Source organism: Argentina silus (genome assembly GCF_951799395.1).
Source record: "Argentina silus genome assembly, chromosome: X".
Classification (NCBI taxonomy): domain Eukaryota; kingdom Metazoa; phylum Chordata; class Actinopteri; order Argentiniformes; family Argentinidae; genus Argentina; species Argentina silus.
Genome location: NC_139653.1, coordinates 28,981,674 through 28,993,970, shown reverse-complemented (window position 1 = coordinate 28,993,970; position 12,297 = coordinate 28,981,674). Strand labels below are relative to the sequence as shown.

The 12,297-nt window shown below is 43.6% G+C and overlaps 1 protein-coding gene across 1 annotated transcript; it reads left to right on the top strand.

The window, feature by feature from the left end:
- Positions 1-2,351: 2,351 nt before the first annotated feature.
- tgfb1a (transforming growth factor, beta 1a) lies at positions 2,352-11,624 on the top strand. The gene is made up of 6 exons (XM_083695942.1): positions 2,352-4,508; positions 7,771-8,040; positions 8,248-8,476; positions 8,680-8,830; positions 9,812-9,922; positions 10,064-11,624. The coding sequence occupies exons 1-6, from the start codon at positions 4,178-4,180 to the stop codon at positions 10,109-10,111; spliced, it is 1,140 nt and encodes a 379-aa protein (XP_083552068.1). The 5' UTR covers positions 2,352-4,177; the 3' UTR covers positions 10,112-11,624.
- The last annotated feature ends 673 nt before the right edge of the window (positions 11,625-12,297 follow it).

Here is a 12,297-nt window from a genome sequence, read left to right as displayed (position 1 = left end):
AATGATTTATATCATTCTACACATGCGGCATATAGGGCTTTTCCTGATTCAGGTACAGGTGTCAAGACACCACTCATGATTGGCCATGAAACGTGGTTCCCACAATGAAAGCACTTGCTGCTTCATGCAGTCTGTAAGAAGTAACCATTCTAAAAACTGTCGAAAATGTTTGAACAAGTCGGAAACCGTTTGAAATGAGTGATGCCTTGCGACACGTTAAACCAATCAAATACCTTGCTTGGGCAGAGGTAAAAAAAAATATATATATTTTTACTTAATGTTTTCTTCCATTTTCTTAAATGTTGCAAGCTAGCATAAGCAACACATCTCTAGTCTTACCTGGTCGGAAAAGACGATGCACATAACAAGCAACCGTTCTATGTTACAACAACATCCAATGAAATTGCAAGCACATTCTCCCATTGCTCTGTCCAGTTCAATCCAAGCCAGAATGGCTAATCAAAAATTCTCCAGACTTCACAAAGAGTTGTGAGAACAATGTGATTTGGAGGACTATGCAACAAGTATTGAAAGGTGCTGGTCAGAAACTGCTCAAAATGTATCTTTTCAAACATGCTCATTCTGTAGGCCTACAGTAAATTTAGGTTAACCACGTATGAATTACACATGGTTCCTAACATAATGCAATGCTTTGTAGTGCTAAACAATGTGTAGGCCTTTGTCTCACTGAGTGATACTTACAAATTATCTTTACATTTCAGCCTTACATTAATATACTGCACATAAATGTCCAAATGAACTTGCTATATTGAATACAGTTTTCATTCACTGCTATAAATAGGCTACAGATGATGATGACATTAGATGAAAATGGTTAATCCCATCAGCAGCAGGCAGACAGCAAAGAGCCCATGAGACCATTGATGAAAGCTTGTTGATTTTCCCTACCTCTATTTTGACTTGTATGGACTATGGATGTTGATCAATGGTGGGAATACAACAAACAAAGAAATCCCATGGGAGCATTAAGGTTGTACACTGACATTCATTAAAAAGAAAATGAAACAAATTCAATGGAAGCTACAGCATCAGCAAGTAAATGCATGAAATGCACACATACATGGCTACCACCAGGGTGGTAAAGTGATTTATGGACTTAATGGTCTTTCAGTTGACTGTGTTCTCCCCTCTCTCTTGTTTTCCCCACCTCCTTTCTGCGAGTCTGGCTTTAGGACTTACTGATAGCCTTACCTGAGGGAAGGAGGGTCCTGGTACTCCTCATCCACAGGGACAAACTGTCCAATGGGTATTGCGGCTCTATAAGTCAGTTTATTGAATGGTTCCTCGTGGACAGGTAAGAAAGGATTAAAAGGGTTGTACTGGCATGATAATTAGATGCTAGACAGGCTGAGAAAGAAGATATGATGTTAGAGAGCATATGAGAAAAGAGAAAAAGGTGGGTAGACGAAACAAAACAGTAGCCTATCATAATGGATGCCCTGGGATAAAGTTGCATTGTATGGGATTATGCAGCACCTGCCTCTCTTTACCACCAGGAGGCATTGTAAGTCTACCAATGGGTTCAGAAACCCAAATGATTAGAACCCTAGTAAACAACAATTGATATTCAGTGTCTTTATCATGAAATTTTATCCACCTTGGTTTTCATTTTGGCAGCCTTCTGCTCAATGTGTAACTGAGTCTATACACAGCTCTGCTGTACAATACCATAGTTTGTGTTTATTGATTTTCTGTTAGAGTACCCTGTACCAATATCAGTGTGTTTGCCAACCACCCTTAGAGATACTATGTAAAGAGGGAGTGTTTAGTGTACACTATAAACCAGAAGTAAATATGCAGGGAGAGAATTCAACTTCCATTTCCTGTATGTGGACCTATTATTCTCGTGAAAACACTCTAATCCTAATTTCTCCAATACCCAAAACCAATACTTTAGGATGACAATATGTGGTCAGCTCTGTTGGCTCCCCATCCTGTTAAATTCACTGCTCTGAACTGACTGTTTAAACAGTCAGTTCAGAGTAGTTCAGCTCTTCTGGCTGGCAGGCTGTTACCTGGCTGGCAGGCTGTTACCTTTGCTGGCAGCAGGTAAATGCGGCGGTCAGTTGGCCAGACACTGGTGCCATGCAAGGCATGTTGACATGTCAGTCATCACAGCCAGAGTGCCAGACAGGCCAGAGAGTGTGAGAGAGCCGGTGGCACTAAGTCAGTCATTCAGCATGCTCTGCTTCTGGCTTCCTGGTGTGGACAGAGAACAGGCAGCAGTGCTCTGTTAAACAGCAGATGTTTTACACTGCGGCCGTTACCCTCATTTCCTGGGCGGAGAACTCCCCGCTCTATTAGACAAGTAACAGGAACCAGAAAAAAAAGAGAGAGAGAAGTTAGCTGAACATAGAGCAGCAAGCTCTGACAAGCTCTGAGAGAAAGAGGGTGCTGGTAGAAGGAGAGGAACAGGGAAAGTTAAATACAGGGACTGAGGGAGAAGAGTGTTCTGACAAAGAGGACAAGAGGAATGAGAGAAAGGTTGAGAACAAGTGAGGAGCTTGACAGGGAAGAAGGAGACAGACGGAGGGATTGAGAGAGTAGAGGACGAAAAAGAGATTGTAATCCGATCCCCAAGGCAGTGTGAAGTGAGAGTGTTTGTTACTTCTGCTACTACTGTTGCTTCTGCTGCTGTCCAGGCTCTGGTTGGTACCCCCAGTCACCATGCCAAGGATGTGGTTAGTCAATTTCTTTCCTTTCTTTCATTAGATCAGGAGAGGGAGAGGGCTGCTCTGTTTTTCTTAGAGTACGTGATGAACTATTTTCTCTTCTGTCCCTGTCAATAGTCTTTTCCAGAGACTGTTTGCATATTTGTGCAAATGGGTTTGTGAGTTAGGGATAGTCACGAAGACATGTATACTGTTTTGTTTGTGAGGTAACTTGCATAGTGAGTTTAATGTGTAATTTTTTTGTGTTTGATGTGTGTTTAATTACATTTGTAGTGGAACTGCTGCTTAACACAGCACAGTAGATCTGAAGTCTTTTCAGTTCAGCAGTATAACTGTCAAACCCAGTTTTGGACATACTTATTTGCTATATTTTAATGTTAGTTGTCTTTGTGTGGAGATGTGTGTGTACATGCTTTAATATGTTTGTGTAAGAGTAGAGTAGGATTGTACTCTGACTACATCACTGCTCAGCACTGTGAGACTTAGTATTGCTGTAGATGCTCTCCCTATCCATTCACTATCTGATTAACATAAGACTGAGTTATACCAACTGGGAAATTGATCTGCCCGGCAGAGGAAGTCAGAGGTCATCTGATCAAACTTCAGAGGGAAACATAAGAGGGCCCCATTTTCAGTTTGAGCACAGGACACAGCCTTGTTCACTTCTCTTTGTGAGCAACATTTAGAGAACGCACCGTGCAGAGCATGTGTGTACAGGACAGGATTTGGCTATCAAACTGATAGTGATAAATTCAAAGCGATCTGAAAGGAGGTCAAGACGGATACGGAGGGAGTCACCAAGCAGAGTCATTAAGTGAGAGTAGAGTTTTATCCACCTCTGTGCTGTTGTGTTACACAGCCAGCTCTCCTCATACTCACAGTTGTTGTCTCTATGGTTCTGTAAAGAGAGATCTGTGAGCTGTAGTGGTGGGCTGACAAGTGGTATTGCATCTATTTGCCTGGAGTGAGACAGGAATGAAATTATACTGAGGGGAAACCAGATAGTTTCTTCTTTTGCCAGCTCTGTGGGGTAGCTGGATTATGGTTTATAATTGTTTCGAGACTTTGAGTGTAGTGGCAGTCCCCCAAGTCTAGGGGGCGCTTTGTATGTCTGTCTATCTGTTTGTTTGACAGCTCTCTTTGGCCAAGCTTCAGTGTATGAGACGTCATTCTTCTACCTGTGTCTGAGTCAGAGGCTGGCTCATAGCAGGCTGTCTGTTTGGATTCTCCCCTCCTGGCCCACAACAGTCTTTGGTGATTTCCATAGCAGCAGTGACAGCAGCAGTTGTAGCAGCTTGGAGCGTTAGGCTGAACCTTGGGGACTTACCACAGTGCTCTAATTGTTCTGTGGACTTAGAATCCTTTTCACACTTCTCCACTCTGCGATTCACTGTTCCCTAAAGATCCCAGGGAGTGAGAAAGAGAGAGGTGAGGAGCTGTTACATATTGAAGCACAGAAGTGGTGAGCAGTAGACAGGGGTGCCATGAAGCTGGTGTGCTTGGTACTGTTGGCACTGTGTGTGGTTGGCAGCGTGAGTGGCATGTCCACCTGTAAAACGCTGGACCTGGAGCTGGTGAAGAAGAAGCGTATCGAGGCCATCAGGGGGCAGATCCTCAGCAAGCTGCGTATGCCCAAGGAGCCGGAGCCAGAGCAGGCTGGGGAGGGAGAGGAGATCCCGGCCACCCTGCTGTCCCTCTACAACAGCACAGTGGAAATGAGCGAGGAGCAGCACCTACAGCCCCAGCCTGCGTCCACCCAACAGGAGGATGAGGAGTATTTTGCCAAGGAGGTGCACAAGTTCACAATGAAGCAGGGTGAGATATGTCTTATAAATGATAACTATATTGTCTTATAACATGCTCAAAAGCACACACACACACACACACACACACACACACACACACACACACACACACACACACACACATACACACACACACACACACACACACACACACACACACACACACACACATACACACTCACACACACACAAATAGACACACGTGTGCGGCGTGCCCATACACATACACATACACATACACATACACATACACATACACATACACATACACATACATACATACACATACATACATACACACACACACACACACACACACACACACACACACACACACACACACACAAACACACACACACACACACACACAGCATGTACACACTCTATACAAAAGAGGCACACTAGTTCCATGAGAAAGAGGTTGGTCATGGTTGAATCCATGTATTAGCATAATATACAGAAATTCAACCTATAATGTAAAACAGCATTCAGTGCCACAATGATTGATTGCACTTGAGCTTATATACCCATAAATTCCCTCAACATGTGTACCCCTTCTGTTCTCTATTAAACATCCTCAGGCAAGGTTCAGAGATCATAGGACTAATAAGTCAGCAGGACTTTGTGTTGCATCTGTTATGATGCTCTGCGTTACTCTCATGGTATCCATGGTATTTTTACTGCTGTATTGTTTGTATTTTTGGCTTCATGGTTTGGCTAGGTTAGCTAGTCTTGTCCTGTCTTTGTGAAATGAGTTTTCCACCTTGTAATGCGTGTGTTTTTGTTAGGTATTTCTTCTTTTGTTATACCACCTACCTTCCATTCTCTGCTCAACCAACCTCACTGTCCCCCTTTTATCCAGTACTTCAAAAGTAACAGAAATAAACAAATCTTCCAAGTTCAGAAGTGTTCAAAGACCACAGTGAGAACAAAGACTTAAAGAAGAGGGGCAGACAGCTGAGATGAATGGCAGAGAACAGGCTATCAGAAATGGGGTAGAGGAGGGAATACGGGGAACAGTGCTGTGCTCTCTTTCACTCTCTTTCTCTTTTTCCCTATTTCGCCCTTAGGGATAGGGGGTTTCCTGTAACTTGAGTTGGGTTCACCCTTCCCTACTCTGTCACTTGTTCTCTCTCTCTCTCTCTCTCTCTCTCTCTCTCTCTCTCTCTCTCTCTCTCTCTCACTGCCGCTGCCTCTGTCTCTCCCCCTTGGCTTGTTATCACTATCTTTGTGACAGGGCAGCTTGGCAGGAAGTCTATGGGTTCCTGAGTGACTCAGGTCCCCAAGGGGGAGCAGAGTTTCCTACCTCTGTGAAACGCCACATAACATCCGTCTTAACACTCAATAGAGATGTTTACAACCCACACCAAATGTTTGAAGAGAATGTCTACTACTCCTGTGTGTGTGTGTGTGTGTGTGTGTGTGTGTGTGTGTGTGTGAGTGAGACAGAATGGCGTTTCTGTTTCTGTGTGTGCATGAAAGACAGGTACTAGTGAGGACACCTAAAGTGTTACAACCAGTTTGAGAAACACTAGGTGAGGTTGAGCATTCCAACTAAATAAACTAATTAAGATAGCAGAGTAGAAAGGAATTTAATGACAGAATAGTTATAATTTATCTTCATTATCATTACTATCAGCCAATGCAATTGGTTGATCTTTTATTGGAACTCTAATTTTTTTTTGGATAATCCTGAAATGGGGGTGTTTAAGGGTGGAGCTGAGTGTACGGAGGAGGCAGGTATTTAGCCTGCTGCTGGAATCTGGTTCCTCCCGGTGGTAATTACAGAGCTGTATCTCTGCCTGTCACAACAGCTGTCCCTGGCTTACCTGGGGATAGGCCCTGATTTAACACACAAATCCCCCCCAACACTCAGGCTAACACGCAGAGCTGGGCCTCCACACTCCACTGCCCCTTTTTCTTTTACGCTCTGCACCACTAGTCTGCAACAATCTGTATTTTCAACACTCAGCAAAGAGTTGACATTTGTCTACCCTTGATGTGTCCAGAAAAAATACTTCTCCTTCTTTTACTCCTCTTACACATCATTTAAATAGCCAGCAATACTTACTTTCAATTTCAGAATGAAGACACAGAATCAGATTCTTCAACACTATTTGTGGCCTCTTTGGGTCATGATGATATAAGTTGTATGATGTAGTATCAGTAATGTAGTGTGTCCTGGTATGGGCCTGTACGGCATGGTTCTGCCCCATGGCCTGGCTATCAGTTTCTGTTGCCAGAGTGTGATTACTGAAGCTGAGCACTAGGTAATTCAGCTCTGACAGGCTGAGGCAGAGCAGGGTGTTTGGGCCTGGGCCAGACCTGAGGCTCCACACGCACACACACACGCACACACACATGCACAAGCATACTCACACACTTACACACACACAGAGACACCTCTCCCTGCTCTACACCATCCACATTACTTTCTATTCTTTTCTCATGTTCTCCTGTTCACTGTACTGTGGACTTTTCACTTTTTACACCCAATCACTTTCTATAACTGCTTTCTTCCTGTCTCCCGTCCCCCCTCTCAGTATGTACTTGACCTTTCTTTCTTCCGTTATCTCACCCTGTCTCTGTCTGATCTAATCCCGTGTGAAAAAATGCCTGGACAAACAATGCATGGTGTCACACGGCAACCACACCAGCTGCGCGCGTGCGGCAACATCATGTGAGCGTTGCAAAATTCTTTAACGCTCCCATTCTATTCAATCACACCGCATGCGTGTCTACGAGTGGTCGTACGTGAGACGCTACGCTTCAAGTGATATTTCACAAGTCCCGCCTCTCCCATCTGTTCATTTGGTTTCATAGGAGAAACCCTGTTAGAATACTCCAATAGTGCCTCCATAGGCTACTTCTCTCCTACGTGTCTTAATTGCATCTGATGTCGGCACCTAAACGTTCGGCATTGGCGCACGCATACGGCTGGTGTGGTTTCTGTGTTAAAACTATCAATAGTTTGGCTCTGCTTTCTAGCATTCTCTTCAGGGGAATGTTCTTCCTCTGTCTCATCATGATCCAACACAAGGCTTAACCGTGGAGCTTAGACATGATACATACAGGGGGGTTCATTATATAAGGCATATCCAACAATATAATATACTAACATGTGAATTGGTTGCCTGTTTGGCAGCTGTACAGTTAATTGCATCCTATACAGTAGGTGGACAGACCCCAGCTCCTCAGTCACATACTGTTCACATTGTGAATGGTACATGGCCCAACTACTTACTCAATCACAAACCCTCCGTTTCAACCAGATGGCAACAGCACCAAGCAGCAGCAGCAGATGCTATTTAACATAACAGAGATGCGGGCCAGCGTAGGGGACTACCACCTGCTGTCCAGTGCTGAGCTGCGACTGCTCATCAAGAATACCAATATCCCCATGGAGCAGAGACTGGAGCTCTACCAGGGCCTAGGGGTAACCCCCCGCTATCTGGGCTCCCGCTTCATCACCAACCAGAATAAAGACAAGTGGCTGTCATTTGATGTCTCTCAGACCCTCAAGGACTGGCTCCAGGGGACCGGTGAGTCTGTTGCTCCTCCAACCAGTGGCAATCCCAAATCTACCACAGTTATGATGATGTGACATGTACCATGATCACAGCAGCTACTTACTGCAATGTAATATTTGCAATAGTATTACCATCAGTATGTATCACATCATTGTCACTCAGCTCTCAGTCAAATCAGTGTTGTGAAAGAGTATCTATGTATTTGCTTGTGTTGAATAGAGGAAGAACAGGGTTTCCAGCTGAAGCTGTTCTGTGAATGTGGGAAGACTGTGGAGGACATTTTTGGCTTCAAAATTGCTGGAATGGAAGCATGGAGGGGAGATACAGCGGATCTCGCTAGAAAGATGCAGAAGCCCCATATCCTGGCCTTGTCTATTCCTCAACAGAACAGCAGCCAGCTCACCTCACGGAAGAAACGGGCCACAACAACAGAGGAGTTCTGCACAGAGTAAAAATCTATCTACTTTTACTATTTGTCTGTCTCTCTTTCTCTCTCTCTCTCTCTCTCTCTCTCTCTCTCTCTCTCTCTCTCTCTCTCTCTCTCTCTCTGGTATTTTTTGTATGTCAGTGTTCTGAAAGAATTAGCATTCATTCCATGTTTCTTCCCTGCTTAAAACACCCAAATTGACTTTTTCTTAATTTTCTCTGCAGTAAAAATGAGAATTGTTGCGTGCGGAAACTGTACATTGACTTCAGAAAAGATTTGGGCTGGAAGTGGATTCACAAGCCGAAGGGTTACTATGCCAACTACTGCATGGGATCATGCACCTATATCTGGAATGCTGAAAACAAATACTCTCAGGTACAGTGCCAAAACTCATCTATACAAGCATACAGATATTCACATACAGTATTTCACACTGACATATTTGACAACTAACCAGCTATTTTACTATTTCAATATTAATTATTTGCTGCATACTACATCCAAAGGAAGTAATTCAGGAAAAACTGATAATTGTGAGATATTTGTGACCAGACATGATCTATCCCAGATGTGTTGAAAGGGATAGAGCGACATTTTGGCAATTAAGCTCTTTTTTCTCCTTACCAGAGTCAGGTGCACAGCCTATCCTTGTACCCACTGTCATGGTGGATGAATGAAATGCGTAGTTGGGAGAAAATAGTAAAATAAATAAATAAATAACTATAATCGAAATGTTATAATTTAATATATACTTGTAAAAAAAATACAGAGTCCAAAATGCTATCCATGAATTAATCTGACTTTTAGTAGAAAAAAATGGCTTAATTGCCAAAATGTGACACTATGCCTTTAAGAAGAGGTCTCTGTTCTGAGACTCATAGGCATATACTAATGATGATGGAAACTATTGGGAAGCCCCTAGCTTTCCACTAATAGTCTAGCGGGGCTGTGAGTGTCAGAACAGACCGTTATCCATAAATTCACTGTTTAGACACACTCCACCAATGTAGTGGCAGACCTTAGCAAGTAGAACACTCTCTGCTGAATGATTGTACAGGGTTAAGTAACACTGTCTCAGCATGGTGCTCTCTCTCTCTCTCTCTCTCTCTCTCTCTCTCTCTCTCTCTCTCTCTCTGACACATACAGTACATGTTAGCCCTCTGCGATTTAGCCCTTGTCTGTTACAATTGTCTTGGCAGGGGTCATGCTGATAAAGCGCTTCTGACCTGAGTTGTTTGTCTTTCTCTCTCTCTCTCTTTCTCACACGCACACACACACACACACACACACACACACACACACACACACACACACACACACACACACACACACACACACACACACACACACACACAGATCTTGGCCTTGTACAAACACCACAACCCTGGAGCCTCTGCCCAGCCCTGCTGTGTGCCCCAAGTCCTGGAGCCACTGCCAATTCTCTACTATGTGGGGAGGCAACACAAGGTACTCTACAAACAGTGTCAATTATGTGTAACAGATTAGAAAATAATTTATGCTAAATACTTGGCTTCAGTAATTGTATACTTTGTTGTCTTGGCTACTTTTGTTTGACCACTGATGATGTTGTTTGTGCTTTTGTTTTAGGTGGAGCAGTTGTCCAATATGATTGTGAAGAACTGTAAGTGTAGCTAAAAACAAGACATTGTCCTCTTCCATTTCTCTGTGGCCCAGTCTCTCACCCTTACACACATTATGGACCTACATGTACAGCCTGGGAGGATTCCCAGGGGAGAGAGAGAGAGAGAGAGAGAGAGAGAAAGAGAGAGAGAGAGAGAGAGAGAGAGAGAAAGAGAGAGAGAGAGAGAGAGATGGAGATGGGAAGACATCATCAGTATCACCTACAGTATAGGTCCAGCCTTGACATCCCTTCAACCTGCAGTAGATCTATTGTTGGAATGATTGGTTGGACTTTTTATTTTTACATAAATATTTCATTCCAATATACATGCTGTTTTAAATCTATATGTGTGTCATTATATAAATTAATTTATTTGTTACATAGGGCAGAGCTATAAAGCATTGTAAAGTAGAGGCATAGTGGTGTAGTATCATGAGTGATGCAAATGGTGTAAATTGAAGAGAAGACAAACGTGGGAGTCTCTACAAGACATTTCAGAGGAGGGTACAAGAGGAATGTCATTGGACCCAACAAGACCAAAATGAAATCCTGAGGTTCGCATTTCACACTGTCATGGGACCTCTTAAGGATCCTCAAATCAACAGACAGGTTGTCCCCTCTTGTACATACAGTAACCTGTTACAATAACACTCCTGTGCCAGACATGTGTGAGAAAGGACATCATATATTAATGGGGAGGGAAGTAGTGGGTTTTTCCTGGTCCTTGCCCACCCTGCCTTCCCTGCAGGCCCTTAACCCCCCCCACCCCCCATAGAAGAAAACCACATAGACTGTCTGTGAGATGAGGAGACTCCTATTAACTGAGAGGCTGTCGCTGGTGGCCACGCTTGCTAGCTTGTGGTCCTATGTTTCATATGAACCGTCCATTACTTTTACCTGAATATTTAGTTTAATCTGTGTAATTCTATAGTGCTCTCTTGCCTGTGTGTGTGTGTGTGTGTGTGTGTGTGTGTGTGTGTGTGTGTGTGTGTGTGTGTGTGTGTGTGTGTGTGTGTGTGTGTGTGTATGTGTGTGTGTGTGTGTGTCTGGTTGTTGGCTTCTCCTCATAAAGCCTTCTGTTCTGTCAAATGCATGAGTAATATCAGTGGTAATATTAGTGGTGACACCATGTTTTTCTCCCCCTGGTTTTGCAGCCATGTTGTTGTTTCAGAGGGACAGGGGGATGTGGTTGTGGTGCTGGTTTAGGAGAGCACCATTTAGCACCATTGACTCTATGCACACAGTTGCTGTTTTTCATCGCTGTAGTAAATTAGGGACAATTTATTGCCTTCAAGGACAAGTAATAGTTTTCTTATTTTTGTTTTCTGTCATAGTGTTATGTTCTTTGCACATTCCAGTTCATTTGAGAAAGTGAAATCAGCTTTTTCACATTTCACTTTCAGCAATGAGCTTACACATTATTTTTTTTATTAGTTTACCAAATGTCTTTATATTTGCACTTTTTTTTTTTTCAGCCGTTCTCTTTTCAGTGTAAATGACTTAACAATTTGAAATAAACATTGATGTTGTTAATTCATTGCTTTATTGTAGACTATTTCTAGATGTTCATGATGTTTTCCCCCCTGGCCTTGCAGAGCTGTTTACACACTGTGTGTGGGAGAAAATGTGTGTGTGTGTGTGTGTGTGTGTGTGTGTGTGTGTGTGTGTGTGTGTGTGTGTGTGTGTGTGTCTGTGTGTCTGTGTGTGTGTGTAGTGATGGCCTGTTGCAGAGAGTGATCTGCCGGTGGAAAAGCAAGCTGTTTGCCAGATGTGTGTGGTCTACAGTTAGGCAAACAGTGTACACCTGTTTACTCTAGAGTCACTCTATTGCCTGACTGAGGTGGAGCTCTGAGCTGTGTTGGGCTTCACAGGTGGGTGAGGAGAGACCGGCATTCCCAGACACACAGCCCCATTCCTGGCACTGTCTCCATCTGTGGATGGGCCACTTTTACTGTCTACCTGTCCACCTGTCTACCTCTCTCTCTCGCTCTCTCTTTCTCTCTGTCTCAGGAGGCTGCTGTAGTGGGAATGAGAGGAGCAGGTCCAGACCCGTTGGTAAGTCCCAGACTTAAGGGCAGTGACTACATGGAAAATTAAACATACATACTGTACACATGCACACACTGAACTCACTAACACACACATCAAATGCCTTACATAAGCTGTATACCAACTCTGGGGTGTGAGGGAGGTGTGGAGG